This window comes from Xyrauchen texanus, chromosome 8 (genome assembly GCF_025860055.1).
Source record: "Xyrauchen texanus isolate HMW12.3.18 chromosome 8, RBS_HiC_50CHRs, whole genome shotgun sequence".
NCBI lineage: Eukaryota > Metazoa > Chordata > Actinopteri > Cypriniformes > Catostomidae > Xyrauchen > Xyrauchen texanus.
The window spans coordinates 49,518,707-49,542,048 of NC_068283.1; the positions used below are offsets into that span (position 1 = coordinate 49,518,707).

Consider the following 23,342-nt stretch of genomic DNA (forward strand, 5'->3'; position numbering starts at 1 on the left):
GTCCTTCACTGTGTCACAAATGCTTTCGTTTTCAAACATAAATGTTGAAAGGAGTTGCATAACAAAATCAAAATCTGTTCAACCGGAAGTGATGTTCTCATGCCAAACTATCAGCGCGAAGTGAGAAATATCAAAGATTGTGTCCCTGTATTTTGGACTGTTAATAATGTGTCCGAAATAATAGTTTACATAGCAAATATCACAAAAAGCTTTTTTTTTTATTACAGTAAACATGCGATTAAATAAAGTCATTTATTTATGCTCACACAAAATCAACATATTTAAAATGTATTAAATGTATTATTCAAAAGATAAAAAAAATATTGGCTGAATTAGGGTTGTTTTGTTGCTGTTAATTATCATAATATTAACTATAAAACAGTAACAATGATATATAATTCTGTTAATAATAAATACTGAGTGAATATTAATCCTGAATTTTATTTAATTCAATCATCTACTCAATAAAATCACACACATTTATGTAATTCTGAGGTAAACATCTGGTAGCTTCTTCAATGAATGAAATCCATTGTGAGCAAAATGACAATTCATCACGACTGCCAACAGTGGGAGAAATACGACAGTCATATGTGAATGTTAGAGACAGTAAAAATACTGTTGTAACCTCCATTCCCTGATGGAAGGAACGAGACGTTGTGTCTATTCAATCGCGCCATGCTCTGAATCGTGTACATGGGCTGCTGACATAGGTACGGGCAGGCAGTTGCGTGCCAAAGCAACAGGCTGCGTCAGACTGCACATACACTACCCCAACACCCCATAAAAAAACATCATAAACTTTTTAGGTTCCCGGCATCCCGAAGGGGGGGGGGACAAGCGACGTGCTAAGCATGGGAGCAGGCCGTGCCTTTTCTCTCTCTATGTTTCTAGCATAGAGTTAAAGCAGCTGAGGCCATTTTAACGCTATCACACACATCGGGAAGGCATTCTTTTCCAACTCCTATTCTTTAAGGGGGAAAAGACCCCGTGGAGACCACCACCTGCCCAGGCTGGGTGGAAATACATAACATGGGGCTTCTCTTATTATGTAGAAAAGCTTGTCGTCCTGATGGAGGGAACGAGACGTTGTGTCGGAGAAGCGACACTAGGGGTCTCTCTCGAGCGCTGAATATGCCTCTGATCTATGAAAAAAGGCCAATGAGAAGTTGGCAGACAGTATTTGCATACCCCGCCCCCGGACATACGGGTATAAAGGCGAGGAAATACTATGAGTTCATTCAGGACTTTTCTGAGGAGCCGGAAATGGTCTGGCCACAACAGTGGCTTGGCTCAGCAACGTGGCAGGGGAGGACACAACGTCTCATTCCCTCCATCAGGGAACGAAGCTTACATACGTAACCTAGACATTCCCCGTCTGTCGCTCTCTTCAATGTTGTGTCGGAGAAGCGACACTAGGCATGCACCAACGTAGTGCCGTGAGAACCAGGTGACCCAGAGACAAAGGAAATAGCTCTTTTATTGAGAATTTGGATACCGCAGAGGGTGAAATAACAAAAGATTCTCCACCCGGCCCTCCACCGGGGGACAGAGTGGTCTTACCATCTCTGAAGCTAACATCTCGGGCTCTTGGTCGAATGTCTCAGGAGCCCCTGGGAGCCTTCCAGGTCCTCGAGGGGGTCAGTGAGATGGGGGGGTGTCCTCTTCTTGCGGGGCGCTCAACGCGTGGGCTGAGAGCTGGGCCTGGTGTGTCTTCGCAGGGGGACGCCCTCGGCGAGCAGACGGGGCATTTTGGCCCATGGCGGCAGACTTGCGGCGGGGCAGGATATGAGAGATGGCCTCCGTCTGTTTCTTCACCGCGGAGTACTGTTGGGCGATGTCCTCGACGGTGTCGCCGAAGAGGCCGAACTGGGAGACTGGGGCGTCGAGAAAGCGAGTCTTGTCGGTCTCACGCATCTCAAGAAAGTTCAGCCACAGATGACGTTCCTGGACCACAAGGGTGGCAATTGCCTGCCCGAGTGACTGCGCTGTGGACCTTCGTGTCTCTTAGGGCGAGGTCGGTCACTGAGCGCAGTTCCTGCAGCACATCGGGATCAGGGATACCCACGTGCAGATCTTTAAGCGCCTTGGCCTGGTGGACTTGCAGGAGGGCCATGGCATGCAGGGCGGAAGCGACATGTCCGGCAGCACTGTAGGCCTTCACGGTCAGCGAGGATGTTGTCCAACAGGCCTTAGATGGGAGCACAGGGCGACCCCGCCAGGTGGTAGGGTTTCCGGGACACAGGTGGAGTGCAACAGCCCTATCCACTGGGGAATCGCTGTGTCCCTGTGGGCCACTCCACCGTCAAGGGTAGCGAGAGCGGAGCGAGTGGCTTTGTGACGGGTGGAGAGGGGTGCTCTCCACGATGACGTCAGCTCATCATGCACCTCCGGGAAAAACGGGACTGGGGGGGCATGGCTGTGAGCGGTGCCTCAACGCCAGGAACCCAACCGCAGTAATCCAACCGCGACGGCTGTGGGGAGGACGGAGGGTTCCAGTCCAAGCCCACGCTGGCGGCGGCCCGGGAAAGCATGTCGGTCATCTCAGCGTCAGCCTCAGCCCGGGCGTGCTGGCACGAAAGCAGCAACCCAGGGGAGTCATCCGCATCAGACACCGCGCTCTCCGATGCAGAGGCGAGCTCATCCACCTTGAGCTCCAGCTGGCTGTAAGGCGAGCCGCTGTTGCCTCGAGCTCGTGCCGGGGGGGCGGGTGGTCCAAAGGGGCGTACCCAGCGGAGCTGCACCCGCTGCCATCCCCAGATCGCCTCCAGCGCCAGCTGCATCGTCCTCAATCCCGTGGGAAGAAGGATCAATGCGGGGGGCGGCTGGAGTGGCGTGCTTTCGGTTGAAAGCAAGCTGCGACCGCAACATTGCCATGGTCATGTTCTCGCAATGAGAACATGAACCATCCACAAATGCAGCCTCGGTGTGATCGCTGCCCAGACACACGAGACAGCGCTTGTGGCCGTCTGAAGTGGAGAGCACTCTACCGCATCCAGGAACAACACAGGGGGGAAAAGGCATCTTTTAAAAGACGCGTCCTGAAAAGGACATTCCACGCCGCTGTGTTTTGCTCTTTTAGAGGAAATAACTCTTTAAACAAGGAAATCACTCGTTTACAACTCTTTCTGAGTTTTCTCTGCAGTGTCGAAGCGCCCAGGGGCAGAATGCACAGCCATAAGTGGGACCGTGCCACGGATAATACACACAGGAGGAGTCCATGTAGTAGTCCTGACCTGTACAGAGTAAATTAAGTACCCGCAGTGGATTGGGTCGGACAGTTCCTCCGCTGAACTGCGGACCCATAAGGGCTAGGGAGGAACCATCCAGGGATCCGAGAGATGGGATCTCCTGGGAGAAAAAAGCACACGATTTACCTCAGCTGAGGGAAAGGGCACCAGGCGCAAGCAATCCACCCGACCAGTTCGTCAGCGTGTTACTGATCTCTACTGGCTCGGACCTGAGAAAATACGGGACGATACTGACTCTTCCTGGAGATTGTAGAATCTCGCAAATGTATTAGGACTGGGGACCGGTCCTCCAAAGCAAGACCTCAGAACCATTATCTCCAGAAAGAGAAAGTCCTGACGGTCTTCCACCCATCCTTGTGGGATGGGTCACGTGAAACATTCACCTGCACCTTTCCGATACCCCCATGAAACCTCTCCAATACCACCGCCTCTGGTGTTTTGGGAGATAGCGGATTCCAGTGAAATGTTGGGTGTTACGTTGCTTCCTGCTGTAGTCCAGGACATGGAACACTTGACACCCCCTCAAACAGAAAGTGTCAAAATGTATACCTATCTTAGGTCTACGTTCACGCCAGCTGAACAGACTGGCACGGCAGATTCTTCTTTAGGCCCAGGGTAAGCTCCTGTCAATCAGAGCAGCTTATATCCCTGGATGCTTGAATGGGGAGCAGATTTACAGTCCAGACAGAAAATACCGATGGGGGAGTGGAAACTCCACCCCCAGGGTAGTGAAACAAATCTGGTTGAGATTTTACAGAGCGGAAGTGGACCTCTTCACCTCACAGACAGCGCAATCTCCCCTCTACTTCTCTCTGAGTCACCCAGCATGCCCCTGTATGTGTTTTCTCCGGTTTTCTCTGCTCCCAGGAGATGGCCAGAGTTTGCCGGCAAGGGTCTTGCATCTTACAGATAGCGCCGCTTTGGCCGAACAGGTATGGTTTTCTGAGATATTTTCTCTCCTCGACAGCTTGCCTTGGGTGATTCCAGACAGGAGAAACCTTCTGTCTCAGGCGTAGGGGATGATATTTCATCCCTGGCCCGAGTTGTGGAACCTTCATGTTTTGCCCCGAAGGGTACCAACTAAGGGATACTGGGCTTTCGCCTGAAGTCATCGAGAGCATTCTGAGAGCTAGGGCTCCCTCTACTAGAAGTTATGCCAATAAATGGGGTGTCTTTGAAAGATGGTGCATTGGACATAAAGCAGATCCAGTTAACTGCCAGATTGCGTCAGTTCTGGACTTTCTGCAGGAAAAATTATCAGCAGGCACATGCCTTGCCTCTCAGGGTTTATATGGTCGCTCTATCGGCTTGCCATGCCTTGATTGACAGGATGCCATTGTGGTAATATCCTCTGCTCGCCCGCTTCATTCGTGGAACCAAGTGATTAAGACCTCCTGCTAAGACCAGGATCCCTTCATGGGACTTAGCAATAGTCCTTGAAGGTCTGGTTGAGACCCCCTTTGAACCTCTAGAGTTAGCGTCTGATAAACTTCTGACTCTCAAGATGGGTTTTCTTATGGCGATTACTTCTTTAAAAGAATTGGGGATTTGCAGACCCTGTCTGTCTTGCCCCAGGAATGGCTAAAGCAATATTGCACCCTCATCCTGACTACCTGCCTAAGGTTCCTTAATCGGCTGTACATCCGGTCACTCTTGAAGCCTTCTGTTCCCTGCCGTTTACAATGCCAGATCAGGAAAGACTTCACGGACTGTGTCCAGTCCATGCCTTTCAGGATTATGTCCACCGCACTAGCCAGTGGCATAAGTCAGGGCATCTATTTGTTTGTCATGGGGGCCGTAAAAGGGTGAGGGATGCTATTGCCCTGGCCTAAGAGGCATGTGGTCAAGCTTCACCAGTAGGGATCAGGTGATCAGAGTGAGGCTCTACCAGAGGGGTCGCCTCCTCTAAAGCTTTGGCCAGAGGTTTTCCCTCTGCAACATGTTTGTAATGCGGCAGGCTGGCCCTCTCCGCACACATTCTATAGTTTGGATGTTTATGCCACTCCGGGCTCTTATGTCCTTGAGTCAACATCACAAGCTCATGTCTGAGACCTCTCGCACTCTTGTGAGCACAACCGCAAGGGGTCCAGACATCCGCAGTGCAGCGGTGTGGGTATTCTCGTTCCCAAAGCACTAAATCAGCGCAGCATCAAAGTGTAGCTTTTGATAGGGAACATCTCAGGTTACTTAACTGTAACCCCTGTTCCCTGAAAAAGAGGAACGAGATGCTGCGCTTCATTGCCACACTGAGGATGCCCCAGGACTGCTCTTCAGACAAAATACCTGACAATACACCTGTGGCACATCTTTTTATAGCCCCTGTACCGGCGCATCCTGATGATGTCACAAGCAGAGGCTATAAATTCCTGTCAATTTCATTGACGTGTTGCACAGATTTTCACAGCTGGTCACTCCCAATGCGCTAAATCAGCGCAGCATCTCGTTCCGCTTTTTCAGGGAATGGGTGACAGTTAAGTAACCCGAGATGTTTTTTCCCCATCAACTTGATAGGAAAAAAAGTTATCTTGACAGTAGAGTTTACAGAGAACGCTTATCAGACAAAATCTCTTGATGCTGATGGAAACAAAGTTGGATGCAACAACATTTCTTCTTTCAGGCCTTTTCTTTCATTTGACATACAGTACATAAAATTTCCAGAAACTGTCAGCATGACTGATGAAAATGGACCCCAATAATGTGTAAACATTGTCATAGCATTAATACTATGCAATCACAAGATAACCACTAGACAAGAGTTTTTATTTTTTAAGAGAAATAACTTAAAATAATATGTATTTGGGTAATAGAAAAATAACATATGCATGAATAAAGTGTTTAGGTATATGAATGTGTAAGGGAGCGTGTATATTTTAGTTGCTGTGACTGGTTACACTTTTAAAACTCCTCACCATTTTTTAGCACATTTCAGTGGCTCACAACTAAAACTCTGTCCTAACAAAGCCATCATTATTTTCTTTATTAAATTCAGCAACATTTAATAACTTAAAACCACCTTTCAAGTAGGGCTGCAATTAATTATTATTTTGATAATCGATTAATCTAATGATATTTCCAAAGATTGTACATTTTCCGAAACTAAGCATTAAAGTTGTACTTTAGAACAAGAAATGGTGTTACGGTTTGGATATGCTGGTTTGGAAAGCAGGTGTTACTCCATTGTAAAATAATGGGCACCATCAGTTAAGATGACCTTAAAACCATAAGCTGCAACATTATCGGGAAACTCAGCCTCTCTCATTCACAAAAAAAATATATGAGAAATGAGCAAGGCCAAAAACAATACTCTGGACTGTTCACAAGAAATCACAAGAATACATGTCTTCATGTTCCCAATGGATAACTGTGTGGTGAAACAAAACATAATGTAACATAGTGGTAAATATGCCCCTTGTAACTTTTTTTCATAATTTTTTTTTAATTTACACACGCATGCACAAACACGCATACACACATAGAGATCTTCTTCTTATGCAGTCCATCGATTTCGATGATGACGTCATTTCTAGGATGAATTGTTGGAATGTTGAGGCAACTGCTGCTGTCGGCGGTGCCATTGAAGGTGGCTGTGAAGCCCAATCCGGGAGCCACATGTCCTGCCGCAGTAGGGACATGTGAATGCTGAGTCTGGGTATGGATATAGTTGGTGTCTGCGCTGATGCAGCTCAGTTCTGTGTTGAGCGTGCTGTAATTCGATCTGTTGGGCCCCCAGATTGCATGCAGAACTCCATGCCTGACGGTTGGCAGCTGTTGTTTCCAGGACTCCAGGGTTGATGCCACAGCTTTTCAGGGCCTCCTTGAGGTGATCCTTGTAGTGACGCTTCTGACCCCCAGGTCTCCTGTTGGCTGCGTATATCTGCCCATAGAGGACTTTCCGGGGTAGGCGGTGGGAGGGCATGCATATAACATGTCCAACCCATCGCAGTTGCCGCCTAGCAAGGATTGCCTCCATGCTGCTGGAGTTGGTGCGCTGTAGGATGTCCGTGTGAGGGATTTTGTCTTTCCATGTGACTCCTAGTATGCGCTGGAGGCATCTGATGTAAAAACCCGAAGGTTAAAGAGGTTCCTGTCCAGATGAAACTGTAGGCAAACACCCTCGTCAGGGCTGAGGGAGTTGCGGGTGAGGAGGGTGACTGCTGCCAGGAAGAGGTTGAAGATCACTGGAGCCAGTACACACCCCTGTTTCACTCCTACCTGCACAGGAAAGGAGGGGGATTGAGAGGTACCCACAATCACACAAGCTTGCATGCCAACGTGAAACTGTTGTAGGATGTACAGAAATCTTGGAGGCACCCCAAACTTCTCCAGAATGACCCAAAGGACTTGACGGTCAATGGTGTCAAAAGCCTTTGCCAGGTCGATGAAGGCAATGAAAAGGTCTTTGTTTTGTTCTCTGGCCTTCTCCTGCAATTGGCGCAGGACAAAGATCATGTCGGAGGTGGACCGATCCTTCCTGAAGCCACACTGTGACTCAGGAAGTATCCTTTCTGTGATGCTCTTGGTAAGATGGGACAGCATGACCCTCGTTAATACTTTCCCTGCCACAGAGAGCAGGGATATGCCACGACTGTTTCCACAGATGTACTTGTCACCCTTTTTCTTATGGATGGTAACAATGTGTGAGTCTTTCCAGCCTTGTGGAACAGTCTTTTGTGCCCATATTATCTGGATGAGTTGGTGGAGGGTTTTGGTGAGCAAGTACCCGCCTTTCTTTAGAGCTTCTGCAGGGATTCCATCAGGACCAGCAGACTTATTGTCTTTGAGGCTTCATACTGCTGTGAGGACTGTGAAGACCCTTCCAGAAGAAGGTGTATCCTTGCCCGACTTCTATTAGCGAGTCCTCTCCTGCGAGCCGGGTCTCACTCAAAGCTGCAATGTCAATGTTGTATTTGTTAAGCTCGCTCAGCAACCAGGGCAGTGCGCTCATGGGGTCTGTCAGTTCCATTCTGCACATCAAGAAGTGTGCGTACATTCCATGTAGCCAAGATTAATAGTTTAGACTTATATTTATATTTTCGACCGCGTAATGGGATACCTTGGCGACAGCAGTGGGCTGCCCAGGAGTGTAGGGAACAGACAGTGTTTGGGTCACCTTTTCTAGACCCTCCCCCCGGCAGGGGGTGAGCAGTGTGGACCCTGAAGAGGGCTGCTCAGTCACACAAGAAGCTGCCGAATGTGGACGCTGTTCCAACCCGTCCACACAACGACCATCACGCTTGTGCCGCCTCCGTGCAGGGCTCAGGCTAGAGGCTGCTAGTCTGATCCAAGACCTGCCTCCGTCACATTTACCTTGTCGCTGAAAGACTTGTACGGTGAAATGACAGCATACGCAAAGAGTGGATTTAAATGTGAAGAGAGGGGTGCGCAGACTCTATCTCCACAGCTTCATACCAGAATCCAGTTTCCAGTGGCAGGAGATGAACTCTAGACAACCGGATGGACGGTGGAATTGCAGGGGGCTGCCAGGTCTCTGTCTGTTGAGCCTGCCTCTCGCGTGTCCCCAATGCGGTCTTGTTTTGAGGAGACGAAATGCTCACGGAAGACGACCCACAGAGCAGTGGAGGCAGCAGTCTTAGTTGATGGCGGACTGCACTCGCCATGTCGAGGAGTATCATTGGCATAAATGCCAATTGAGTTTTTGCAGCGGATCTAGTGATGCCACTCATCTAGTCCCTCCATACCTGATAGACCTCCGCTGTTGGTCCACGGCTACTTATTCGACTGGGGACCACCGCACGGAGCCCCCGGCTTATTTCGTAGCTTACCTTCATATCTGAAGGGTTGTCCATTATCCGCCACCTATGGACGTGGTTGGTAGCAATCAGCTCTGCCCCACACACACGCACACACACATAGAGATACTCACACACACACACACACACACACATACCTACTTAACCACAAAATGAGGTCGTATGACAGAATACCCTAACTTTGGGGACACCCCTTTCTAGAGGGTCTAGAGACAAAAGAAAAACATGACTGCACTTCAGGAGATGCTCTCATTACAAATATCACTTGATATTTTCAATAAAACCTTTCCTTAAAGACCTGACAAATTACCTTCACTTTAGGGACAGTATTTTTTAAGAAAATTAAGAAGAATCCCTTAAGAAAAAAATAGTTTGAACCAAATTCAGCAGTGAGAACAATATTGCAACAAACTGATGATGTCGTCATACTTGAATCAGCAAAAACTTATGTGCAGTTTATTTAACATCCAAGTGCATCCCCAAGTACAGGTTGCTTTCTCACTAATGTGAACCGTGCCACAGATCTATTGATACCAAACTCCATCCACCTCCTGCAGGTAGTGCTGGGTTTGTGATCTCTGGGATAGATCGTAGATACTGTAGGCACAAATGCTCTTTACCCGTCAAATTATGCTAGAAGTGCTTTTGGGAAACATAGCCATGATCTTTCCCATTATACATTTCATGGGGATGTTCAACATGCTCTGGATTATTGCATCAAATATCGCATTATCCAATTTATCACTTCATCTTGATATCGTGCAGGCCTAGTTTTAAAATATATTTAAATAGTAATTTATTTTACACACAAAGCATTTTCATATCGCTTTTTTATTTCATATATAAGTTATGGAATTTTTTTGCATTTTCTTTAATATCGTCCAGCCCTAGCCCATTGCATGATTGCCATAAATATGCAAACTATGTAGCGACGAGTCAGACTCCCACTTAGACTTTATCAAACATTTCATGTTGCTTGAATAGCTGCTATTTTGGTGTCTTTATACTATGGAAGGCTCCCTTAAGAGCGGGGTATTTCCCTTTGGAAAATGTTAACGAAGCATTATATTGTTACATTTTTTTTTTCTTTCCTATAAAGGAAAGAAATGTATTTTGAAAGGAAAATAAAAGTAAAGAAAAATTTTAGCACTTTCAAAATCAGTGATTATTCGTGGTTAATTAAGTAAATGTATGCGATTAATCACAATTAAAACTTTTCAGCACTAGTTGTAATAAAAAATACAAGATTGTGTCATATTCTTATAAACAGCATTGTTTTATATTATACATATGTTCTGTGATTGATGTATACAATTTTCATAACTGCAATTGAATAAAAAAAATAAGTGTGAAAATCACACTTTTGTTCAAGTCATTGAACAAAAGCCAGCAAAACAGCAAAAACTTACTGAATGTATATCATTCATTTTCTTTAAACCTGCAGTCTATTTTCTCTAAAGAAAGCACAGAGGCATACTCCAAGATATAAAACAACCTTTTTACTTCTGAGTTGGCATCCCTGATTGTTGTCTTTAGTTAATATTTTAGTAATTCTTGGTTTAAACTTTGCTTACTTTGATCCTTTTGTGATCCAGACAGTTGAGCCGTCTCTTCTGGGGCTGCTGACTGAGATGGGTTGCTGCAATCCTCCTCATCACTTGACATATCATCAACGTTATTCTCTTTTTTTTTTCTTCTCCAGATGTGCATGCAGAACTTTGACATCTTGAGTGAAAGGAATGATCTGTGGGGTATTCCACTTGGCTTCTTTTAAAGTAGTTAAAGCACCAGCAGAAATGTATTCGTTCCATCTTGCCTGGTGTATTTTTCTGAAGTCTCGAGCACACTCAGCACGTTGATGGTCTCTGTACATCATGGCATTGCTCTCAACAATACTACAGATCTTGTAGTATTTGAGACCAAGTTTGAGAGCTAGAGAGGGAATGCGGTAGCAGTTTTTCTCTTCATCATAGCCAAATACAACTTTAACAGCTGAAATGACTTGTTTGAAATGTGTAATGAAGTCCACCATAGATCTTAGCTGAGTAATCTTCCTTGCTTCAAGAAGAAGTCTGCCAACTTCTCTCATCTTCTGTCTGATGTAGTCATGTTTATTAACATCAGATCCCATCCTATTAAACATGTGCTCCCCCAGTTGCATGATGCAGCAGTCAGAGTGAACAACACGGGAAACTTCATCATAGTTCATAATGGAAAGTATATTCTTTAAACCTTTGCTCACCTCTAAACCAACTGGAGTTTTCAGAGCGCAGAGTGATCGGACTCTTTTCCTGCCCTGGGATTCATCATCTTTAGGTTTCAGAGGACAGTTCTTTAAATGTTTCCAAAAGCTACGCTTGTTGTAAAGCCCTTGGCAGTAAACACAGTGAATGAAATCCTTGGCTTTTTTGCTCTCTTTTGGACGGTAGCAGGCAACCATCTCTCCATGTCCATTTCTTGCCACATCTGTGTTGTGGTCAAAGTTGCCCCTTTTTCTAAGGAGGTTTAACTGGATTCGCCTCTCTTTAGAATGTTTTGGAAACGCAACTGCCTTTGCAACCTCCACTTCATTGCGATGGACAAATTCAAGGTGTCTTGCCATTTTTTAATAAGGCTTAGAGCAATAAAGACAATACTGCTTCTTCTTATATGACTTGCGATCCTGCACAGGTGATGGCATTGATTGAATAAAAGACCTATCTTCAGAAGAGGGGTCTGTCTCTTTGGTTTTGCATTGCACTTTAGCATTTGGTGATGGTGTTGTCACGCCTGTGTCTGATGAACTGCTTGTATCTTTATAGCTTTGTGAAAAAGGTGAAGTTGGATTTTTCAGAGAACTTTTGACCATACCTTTTCCTAAAGTATTTTCATTAGCTTCATCTAAGCTACTTTCAACCATGCCATATCCAGAAGCACTATCATCTGATTCGTCTGAGCTGCTCTTGGGTACATAGTCAACATCGCTGTAGTCTGTAACATCTGAATCACTGAGGGCTTTCCATGAGTACTGAAAAAGAGAATAACACTTATTGAAATTGTACATCCTTATGTTCATCATGTTTCAGTGCTCAAATAAGGGGGAGTGAACTTTTAAATAAGATAAGGTGTTAGTAGTCTATTGGCATTATGTGGTTTCTGTAAATCTAATTAGCATTGTACTGTGGTTACTTAAGTGTAATGACAAGCAAGACACTCTTTCAGGTTAACATACAAGCATTAAAAATGCTGCATAGCATGTCTTGTACCTCTCACACCATTTCTCTAATAATCTAAAATGGCCTTCTTTGGAGAGTAATATGTGATTGGAATTTGAAGTGCACAAAAATAAATCAAATAATTACAGTTAGACATTTATGTAATAATTGTGACAGGCCTACACAGAAAATTAAGACTGGGTGGAGGTTTCATCTCCACGATATACTGTATCATATTTATATATAAATAAAATGTTAACTGGTAGAGATTTGTTTATATTGTTAATATCATTGCATGTAAATATCTAATGCTTCACCTGGTTGCACTGATAGTGAGACAGACAAACATGCAGAAAGATGAACACAAAAAACACAGCTTGAATTGTATTGGCTATATGCACGGTTACTTCCTGGTTTAGATAAGCCAGCTCTTGCATTTCCGGTCAACTGTCATTCCTGAAGATGTCAAAGATGTTCTATACGTGCTGCCTGCAGGATCTACCTCGAGTCAACATAAATGATGATGTACACCAACTGATTCAGTCAAATTCAAAGACTTCATCAAGCCAACGTGAAAAGGGATGTATTATATCCAGCTATATCCATGACTACAAAGGTAAGTTAGCAAAAGTACACTATAATTATTTCGTTCTGTAAGCTAGCTATAGACAGCTAACTTAGCTAACGTTATTGTATGTAAGTTAGCTACTGTTAAGTTGAAAGACCAACGATAGCTTAACGTTAGCATTGGTAAACAGAATATGACCGCTAAGTTGGCAGCATTTAGATATATAGATTTGTCTCCCGCTACTCTCCTTGACATAACCAGGCTTGGCACTAGCATAACATTTTGTCTTGCTATGTGGTCCTTAGCTACAGTGAGCATGTTTAAAATGCATAATTAAATACACTGTGACTCCATGTAGTTCTGTTATTAAATATGTATTTCAGTAATCTCAGCCACTCTCAATAAAATTATTTACTTGAATCTCAAAACACATGAAATACAGTATCAATTGAGAATAATAATTTTTTTTTTTTTACAGGTTGTTCTCAAAGACTAAACCCGTTGAGCTGTTGGCCTGCCATTGCTCATGTGTGGCAGGGCTTGCACTATGCAATCATGTTACAGCTTTGCTCAACCAGACCTCACATTACAGCCAGGAGGGAGCAACGGCTGTCACCCCTACTCACAGCTGCACAGGGTCTGAGCCTTATTTTTAGACTACTCTTTATTAGACTTAAGATGAACCTCTAATTGAACTGAATGTCCATACACACACACACACATACACACACAACATTCCTGTAGCGTAGAGCTACACAACACTGAAGTAGAATTTGACATGAAAAGCATTAATTTATGATAATAACAAACAGTACATACATGCTTGTCTAACTGTTCTGTTGTGTATATTTTCAGGAGTAACTTGTACAACGGGGCCTGTGACCGGACCTGTGACCTTCCAGACATGTCAGTTCTGCGTTTGAACGAGATTTACAGAGGAATGCCAAGGGAAACTGCTCCACCCACAACAACAATGGAATAGCATTTATTAAATGGTTTATTCAAAGAATATTCAGAGATGGGAGAGTCATAAAAACAATCAAACAAAAGGTTGATTACGTTTACGTTTACTTTTACTTTTACCTACCTATACTTTTGGCTTGAAAATTTCCATTGTTAACTTTCAATCAGTTTTTTTTACAAAGTTCAAATAGTTTGGTTTTCATTACATTTCTGAGCAGTTTTCATGTGCTCACTATTGTCATCTGAGCAGTGGTGGTGGTGTGGTGGTCTAAGCATATAACTGGTACTCAGAAGGTCGCTGGTTCGAGCCCCACAGTCACCACCATTGTGTCCTTGAGTAAGGCACTTAACTCCAGGTTGCTCCAGGGGGATTGTCCCTGTAATAAGGGCCCTGTAAGTTGCTTTGGATAAAAGCATCTGCCAAAAGCATAAATGTAAATGTAAATCTGCCACAAATATATTCTAATAAAATTGAATTCTAGTATACAATGTATACAAATTATGTTGTGTTCATGTGTGCCAAATGCATAAATGTAAATGTAAAGCTTTTACAAGAGGGCCACTCTGGTAATTTAACAGAAGGCATGCAACTACATAGATCTGGTTAATGTTACCAAACATATTTAGGGGGATAACCGTGTCATATAATTTGTCTTCCTTTAAACGGCGAATAAGGTGCTCAACATGCACTCAGATGTGCAATAGCCTGGGTCTCCCTGATCTCGAAGCCTACCACGGCCCCCGTCTCGAAGCCTGTCACGGCCTCGGTCCCGAAGCCTGTCACGGCCCTAATCCCGAAGCCTTACACGGCCCCAGTCCCGAAGCCTTATACGGCCCCCGTCCCGAAGCCTGTCACGGCCCCAGTCCCGAAGCCTGTCACGGCCCTAGTCCCGAAGCCTTACACGGCCCTAGTCCCGAAGCCTGACACGGCCCCATTCCAGAAGTCTGACACGGCCCCATTCCCGAGGCCTGTCACGGCCCCAGTCCCGAGGCCTGTCACGGCCCCAGTCCCGAGGCCTGTCACGGCCCCAGCCTCGAAGCCTGGCACGGCCAGCGAGTCAACACCCATGCCTGCCACAGCCAACGAGCCAGTGCCCATGCCCGCCACGGCCAACGAGCCAGCGCCCATGCCCGCCACGGCCAACGAGCCAGCGCCCACCTCCCTTGGCTCCACCTCCAGAGCATTCCAGACCTACCCCCCTAAAGCCTCCCTTGGCTCCACCTCCAGAGCCTTCCAGGCCTTCGCCCCTAAAGCCTCCTTCGGCTCCACCTCCAGAGCCTTCCAGAACCCCACCTCCAGAGCCGCCTACGGGGCCGCCTCTGACGGCTCTGCCTTTCACAGCTCAGCCCAGACTTCCTGACCCCCTACCTGTCCTGTGGCCTCTTCCCTGGCCTCCGGACCCTATTCCTGTCCGGTGGTCACCTTCCAGACCCCCGGACCCAGTCCCTGTCCTCCAGTCGCCTTCCAGACCCCCTGACCCAGTCTCTGCCCTATGGCTGCCCCCCAGATCTCCAGACCACCCGCCTGTCCACTGTGTTGCCCCTGACCTTGCCTTGAGACTGGCCATTGGCCCCATGGACTGTCTCATTTCCCTCTGTGCCCCTTGGACTACCCTCAATTTTGTTTGTGTGTTTTGTGGGTTGTCTGTTCAGGGTTTTTTTTTGTTTGTTGGGATCGTCCAGCACCACTTCCCAGAGGTCGCGCCTCGCAGCCGAAGCGGCCGTCAGGAGCCAGTCCGTTATAGAGGGGAGTACTGTCACGAACCCCGCTCCCTCGCTCCGCCCCCTCGAGCTTCCTTGCTCGTTTTGCTCCCTCGGGCTTCCACGCCCGTTTTGCTCGCTCGAGCTTGCACGCTCGTTTTTGCTCCTACGAGCTCACATGCTCGTACACTATCTCCCCCCTCGGGCTCACATGCCCGCTCCCAATCGCCAGAACATTATGTACACCTGCACTTGTCTCAATCACAACTTCATTGTATACACCTGCACTCGTCCTATCTCCTTGTTATTCGTTACACCTGCACCGCTCGTTAGTTCCCCTATTTATATCACAGCACATTCGTTTCCCGCTTGTTAGTTATTGTGTTTAGTTTCCCGTATCTTTGCCCCCCACTAGTCTTGTCTAGTTTTGTTCTCCTCTAGTTTACCCCTTAGCTTGCCAGCACCAGTGTTCCCCTAGTTCCCCTGTCTTTTTCTCCCGCTATTCCCGTCTAGTTGTGTCTGATTCCCGGCTTCGACCTCCCGCTCTCGTTGACCACTCTCTCCCGGATTTGCCCCTTTTCTCTACTTTGATTCCCCGGCTTTTGACCCTACGCTCCCCTCGACAACTCTTCTCTGGATTTACCCTGTTTGTACTTTTGCCTGCACTGCTATTAAATAAAAGCAGTTTCATCCGACATTGTGACTGTCTCATCTTGTGTGTGTGTGTGTGCGGGTTACAGCTGGCTTATATTATTCTGGAAGTTGTAATTAACATTCCATGCATATAGCCCATTAGATCATTCGCAAGAGGAATTTATTTTTATATAAAAAGGTGCCGTTTTCTCATGTTCTCACTAGGGCTGGTTTATAGGATGATTTAATCATATATCGATGATATCTGACAAATATCACAATATTGTGAATGACTGAATGATAGTCAATATCGGAAAATGACCAATGATCAAATGGAAAATTATCAGTGGAGTTGATGAATAGAGCTGGGTAGTTGCCAAATATTTTAAACAGTATCCCATATACCATGATTTTAAAAAGGTGCTAATCATAATTAAACAATTAAAATCATTACGGATTTTAGAGACAGGCTGTGTCAATTTTCATTGCTCTGTTGTTTGTCGACATGTTCTCTAAATAGATTCGTAGAAAGCAAGAATCTCTTACATCAATGGAAGATCACTTTTGCACTGATATTCATGGCCAAATTGAGAACAAATACTAAGGATGTCCGCAAAATATTTACATGCCCACAGCAATATTTATATTCTTACATTTAAGAATATAAATAACCTTCCTTCTTTTTATGGGGTGCCCCAGCCCATTAATATTCCACATGGAGAGAGACAATCCACTCATATTAACATTTTACATTTTGACGTATTAGAGAAATTAGATTGGATTAGATAGTAATGCATATTTCCATGAAGGAAGCTGATAAATTTGGGAAGATATGGGGTGGACATGTTTTCTTTAGTGGTGGCTTAATTAGGAGCAGGGGAGTCATTACATTGATAAATAAACATCTACAATTCAAATGTCTCAAACAGATTAAAGATCAATTAGGAAGAGTCATTATTGTTTTAGCAGAAGTTCAGGGGCAAAGGCTGATTTTGGATCTTATGCTACAGAACTGGCTCCACTTTTGTTAGAAGTTTATACAGAATCATTAAAGAACGGAAAGCTTCCCCCAGCCATGACGCAAGCCATGACATAAGATCAGTCTGATTCTTAAAAAGGACAAAGAGCCAAGTGAGTGTAAGAGTTACAGTCCAATTTCCCTGATCCAGCTAGATGTAAAAATCCTAGCTAACCGATTAAGTTATGACATCTCTTATAGATCAAGTGGGGTTTATTCGGGGCCACAGCTCTTTTGTAACATTAGGCGTTTCATCAATATCATGTGATAACTGGCGAATGATCATACTCCGTTCGTTGCCATCTCAGTTGACGAAGAGGCGTTTGATATGGTAGAAAGGGATTATCTTTTTAAGATTTTGGAAATGTATGGGTTTGGGAGTATGTTTACTGGATGGATCAAGTTACTTTATGGACACCCTGTAGTGGTGGTACAAACAAATGAATTTATTTCAGATTATTTTACTCTGGATAGGGGCACTGGCAGGGTTGAGGAAGAGATGGGAAGGACTCTTTCCCCATTATTGTTCTGTCTTGCCCTGGAACCATTAGCAGCTGTGATAAGAAAGGAGTATGGTTTTCCAGGGGTGGTGGCGGGATGTATGGTGCATAAACTTTTGCTTTACACAGATTATATTTTATTATTAGTCTCTGACCCTACTAGATTTATACCTTGCCTCCACAGAATTATTCATTCCTTTTCCAAGTTCTCAGGATACAAAGTCAATTGGTCTAAATCTGATGCTTTGGCTCTGACAGCGTACTGTCCAGTAGCGGCCTTCCAGCCGGGCACCTTCTAGTGGCCCATACAGGGCATTAAGTATTTGGATATTTTATTCCCAGCTAATTTGTCTGATTTAGAGTTCATTTTGACCCTTTAGTAAAAACATTTAGAGCAATGTGGACAGGTGGGCTTCATTACATTTATCGATGATTGGAAAGGTTAATGTTATTAAAATTAACTGTATTCCAAAATTCAACTACCTGTTACAATCTCTCCCTATAGATGTCACCCTCTCTTATTTCAAGCAATTTGATAGTATATTGAAGTCCTTCATTTGGAATGGTAAACATCTCAGTTTAAATTTCAGTGAGTTACATAGGCCGATAGACATAGGTGGGCTAGGCCTACCCAAGATTTTGTTTTATTATTATGCATTCGGTCTCAGACATTTGGCTCACTGGTCGCTTCCACCTGAGAGAGCCCCTCCTTGGAGTGATGCTCAGAGATGGGAAGGGTGGTGGCCTTTGAGGAAGGGGCATTTAGAAGAATGAGGAAGTACAACATGTGTGGGTAGAAATGGGTGCGTATATGTCTTTTATGGACATGTAATTATTATTATTATTATATATTTTATTTGTTTATTTGTCTATTTATTTTTTTGTGAGTATGTGTCTATATTATTTGAGACCACTGTGATGTTGTTGGGGTCAAGGTGGGATTGGGAGGGGAAGGGGTAATAGTGGGGGTTAAGATTGATTCTGTGTTTATGTTTTGGTTTGTGGTGATCATATATGTGAATCAATAAAAAATTGTTAATATGAAAAAACAAATGTGTGTACTCATTAAAATACAACCATGTTGTTAATAAACATTTATCTGTATGTGATATACATTTTAAGTTAATATGAACAAATTTCATGTTAACAAATACATTAATGTGATCTGACAAATGTAATTTGTTAAGAGAATATATGATGTATGAAAAGGGCATTTGATGAAAGTTCACATATTCTTCATTGCAACTGTAGACCCCTTTTATACCTGATATTTGCATCTGTATTGGGTGATATGATCAGAAGTGTTCAGCAATAAATAAAAGGGTTCTAAAACCTTTTTTTATTTGATGACTGAAAGCACATTCAGGTACAGATTGATCAAGTGTAAAAAAGGATAATTCGTTTTACAAAAGTCAGTTAGTTTTAGGTTGCCAGCAGCCATAGCACTCTGTAGCTCAAGACTGGTTGCCCACTGAAGTAAAGCACAGTTTAGTCTCATCAGTACCCGGATGAGAGGCCTCCTTAAGAAAATGAAATTTGCTGCTGGAAGAGGTGTTAGTGAGGCCAACAGGGGGTGCTCACCCTGAAGTCTTTGTGGGTCCTATACACCCTGCAGTCCTTTGTGGGATACCCTATATCCCTAAAACGCATCCACAAACATGTTCAATTGTGATTTAGAATGTTTTATTTATTTATTTTTTCCCCTCAGTGTTGTTGCATAATAAGAAAATGTGCAAATAATTGTAAAACTAGTTAACCATGATTTAATATTTTTTTCAACAATAATTTACCCATCAACCCTGTAACCTCATCTTCACAGAGACATGGCTGCACGACCTATTCCCTCAACGGGAGCCTTTTAGATTTTTTTTTTATTTTTTTTTCAAAACAACATTCTGTTTTTATTTATTTTTACTTTTTAAATGATGTTGCAACATCAATATTTAATAGAATAAATGCATTTCTTAAATCTTGAGACAATTTGTGACCAGAAGAAAAGAAATTTTCCTTGAGGTGTGCCTGTAGCCCCGTTGTACCCTATACTTTGTTTTTGTTTTGAACAACATTAAAAGGTGCTTGGTGTAATTATTAACGTGTAAATTATTGTCCTGTATGCACATGTTCATTTTCTCAGCGCTGTTCAGGATGCACCAATCACATTCGATTGTAAGATAAAAAAAAACAATTCTGGAGAATACACATTTGCATTACCATTGGTATGTTATGGTAAAAAAAAAATTCTGGGTTTTGCATGCAGCCCATGAAAAGATTCATTTCGTTTTTTTGACCGGTATTATATATATAAAAAATAATAATAATAATAATAAAAGAAAAAAGAATACCCCGATGTGTTGAAATGATTTTTATGTTTTTATTTTCAAAGTAAAGTTGATCAAAACCTATTAGTTAATAAACTAATTTATGACCAGACCTAAAAATGTATTCATCGAATAAACCGGACTATTGCAAAAACACACAGCATTAACAGTGTTTCATTTTATTTTCACATTAACATGTTACTTACATTGAAAATAATACCTGAGACAAATACAGAAAACAGATGTTAGGTCCCTGCAAAGTTTGTCACATGATTCACTGGATGCCGTTGTTAAAAGTGAAAGTAAAATTAAATTACTCACATTTTGTTGAATCCCACCTCTGAGAGAAGACGTTTTGACTCGACTGCCTTCTGTGCTTCTTAGTAAGTTTAATGTTTATATAATATATATTCATGATACATAGGCTATAATTAATAACATACATTGCGTCAATTCTACAGTAGTTTTTTTTTTCATTCAAACGAAACTATACAGTTTGTATTTAAGTTTTAAAAGATTGATTTATTTTTCTATTATTATGTATATTCTTTAATAAAGGCCTATGTTTCTAACATGTATATATTCTTATTTTTTTATTTTTCAGAAGCTACTTTTAAAGGTGCTATATATTAAATTAATTTTGACTATATTATTATTATTATTATCTTGGCCATCTTGAGCAAATATAAGTCTTGGCTCCCCTGACGAAGGCAGTCTGTCAATACGTGTTAGCTTTTTAACGTTTTGTTCCTTAATAAAATTAATTTGTATTGAAAATTGAGTGCTTTGCTGTTTTTCAACTTAAACTTGATGTTGACAGCAGCCCAACATGGCAATGAGCAGCTCTTCTTATTTGATTCCTTTTGGATATACTTTTTAAACCATGGTAGCATTCTTCCTTTTGGATACCAATATAAGTATTGCTCACTGTTTTAGCACAATAATTCAGTAATGAGGGTTTAGGGTCGAACTATATCTATAATATACGTGATATTAGGTATTTGTGAATGTTATGTGTATTTCTCATTTCCGGCTCATTAAAAACATAAATGTTGCAGAGAATTCCTTTGTTTAGTGTATCAAATGGCGTACCTACCTAATGGCATATATATTGTGATCACATTGCAAATAAATCAAAAAAGTATACAACAATTTAATTTTCTTTCAAAATAAATACATTGCTAATAAAGTGACTCATGAGGTAATACAGCAAAATTTGGATTTTCGAGTCATTTATTATATCCATTCGCTGATCTCTTGCTTAAGTAAATTACACATTGCCAAAGCAGCCTACTCGTTTCCTCAAAGTGAAGAAAATCTAATTTTTTACTTGTATTTACAAAAACTAGTCAATTGTATATAAAACCAATATTTCAGTTTTTTTACATTTAACATGTTAAATTTGCTAATATTAAATAATCGTCATTGCTGTTGTTCAGTCCAGAGTGTTTCGTGCATAAATAGTCTTTCCTGGAGGAAGTGTCTGTGAGTAAAGTGAAAAGAGACTACTGAAAAGATGTATCAGGTGAGTAACACTTTTTCCTCCAAAATACTTCATTATATAGGAAATTGTTGTTATAAATTGTAACAGTAATGATATGTTCATTTGTACAGAGTATACAGAATACATTCTGCGGAACATTAATGAGAAGGGGAAATAGTAACACTCACTCTCACAGTAACGACCGTCGACTGCTGCTGATCGGCAAAACTGGACTTGGAAAAAGCTCAACAGGAAACACCATCTTTAATGCTTCTGTGTTTCATTCAGAAATGAGTTCTTCATCAGTGACCAGACGATGTCAAACACACACTGATACTGTTAATAACAGAAGACTGACAGTTATTGATACTCCAGACTTTAAATTCTCCACTGATAGAGACTTTGATTCAGACTCTGAACTGAAGAGAGCTCTTGAATCATCTTCTCCAGGTGTTCATGTGATCCTCCTCATTCTGTCTTTAAACACTTTCACAACACAAGAGCTGGATTATGTGACTTGGTTTGAACAGAGATTTGGTGTAGAAGTGTTCAGATATACTATAGTCCTCTTTACTCATGCAGATAAAACACACAGAGCAGTAGGAGAACTGATCAGAGGAAACGACCATCTGTTAAATCTTGTTAATCGTTGTGGTGGAGGATATTGTACAATGAACAATAAAGATCCATCAAACAGAAGACAGGTGACTGAACTCCTGGAGAAGATCGACAGAATGGTGTCTAATAACAGAAACACCTGCTACACTCAAAAAATGCGACTGAAGAATGAGAGAAACAAGAGGATTAAACAGTTTATAAAAACATATAAATACCATATATTAACAAGTGTATTTATGGGTGCAGCGGTTGGTTGTTTATTTGTAATGGCATTGGCAGTCTTATCTCAAATATAGCAACCATGACATTTTGTGCTGTCATTATTAGTGCTGTTGTAGCCACTGGCTCACTCAGTTCACAGTATACTTTAATAAAAGTGTAGGAGTAATCTAATTTCTTAAATAGAAGATTTTATGTTTGATTGTTTTTCACCTTAACCTGTAACTATGAAACGTAACCCTATCTATAAAAGATGTAATAACTTAGTTTAGTTTGATGACTACTGTAATGATTTAAAATCACTCTAGAGGCTCGAGGTTGAAACATGCAATGAGAAATTGTTTCTGTTTGTGTTCAATATTTTATGGCTGTATTTTTTCTGATTTCTATGGTTTTGTCATATATTTGATTACATCTGTTTAGGTGGTGTAGATTTATACACATGCAATTACATTTATCTCAATAAAAATATCATCTAATAATCACCAGAACTTGTTATTGCAACAATTGTGTTGTAATATACAATGCTTTTTACTTTACCCTAGAACCACAACATAAAAACATTTGTGAAAGACCCAGAATTTGATGTAGTTTTCACTCAATTTTAGGAGAATTCAGAGCTTTCTGTATGGAGAAATAAACCACCACCAGCAGCAGCAGCTCATTTCCTAAATGAGAGCAGTTAAATTAGTGGAAAACTAGCTATCATTCCTGCTTGTTACTGTTTATAATCTAAACAGGCCAAGAATCAAGCATAGATCTAAAATGACTTTTTAATCTGAATTGGGTGAATTTTCATTCTCCAGTAATGATCAAAATCATCAAATAAAAGTCAAAACTTCTGCATCTCTTGATGTTCTTTCTTACACAACAGATTAGATCTAATTAAACTATATAGAGAGAAAGAGCAGAACATCAACACATCCACCCTAACCCCTAACAGCAACAATTTAAAAGAATAAAAATAAATTATATCTCACAATTAAGTGCAACCACAATGAATTCTCAGTTGAACTAATTTTTACTGTAAAGTTTTGGAGATAGACTTATCAAAATATGAGATTTCTTAATCATTATGAAGTAAAACAAAGTTATCAAGCCAATT

The 23,342-nt window shown here is 42.4% G+C and overlaps 1 protein-coding gene across 1 annotated transcript; it reads left to right on the forward strand.

Moving 5' to 3' along the window:
* Positions 1-20,250: 20,250 nt before the first annotated feature.
* LOC127647601 (GTPase IMAP family member 5-like) lies at positions 20,251-22,784 on the forward strand. Its single transcript, XM_052131958.1, has 3 exons — positions 20,251-20,300; positions 21,357-21,442; positions 21,532-22,784. Exons 2-3 carry the CDS (start codon positions 21,434-21,436, stop codon positions 22,312-22,314), a joined length of 792 nt encoding a protein of 263 aa, XP_051987918.1. The 5' UTR covers positions 20,251-20,300; positions 21,357-21,433; the 3' UTR covers positions 22,315-22,784.
* The last annotated feature ends 558 nt before the right edge of the window (positions 22,785-23,342 follow it).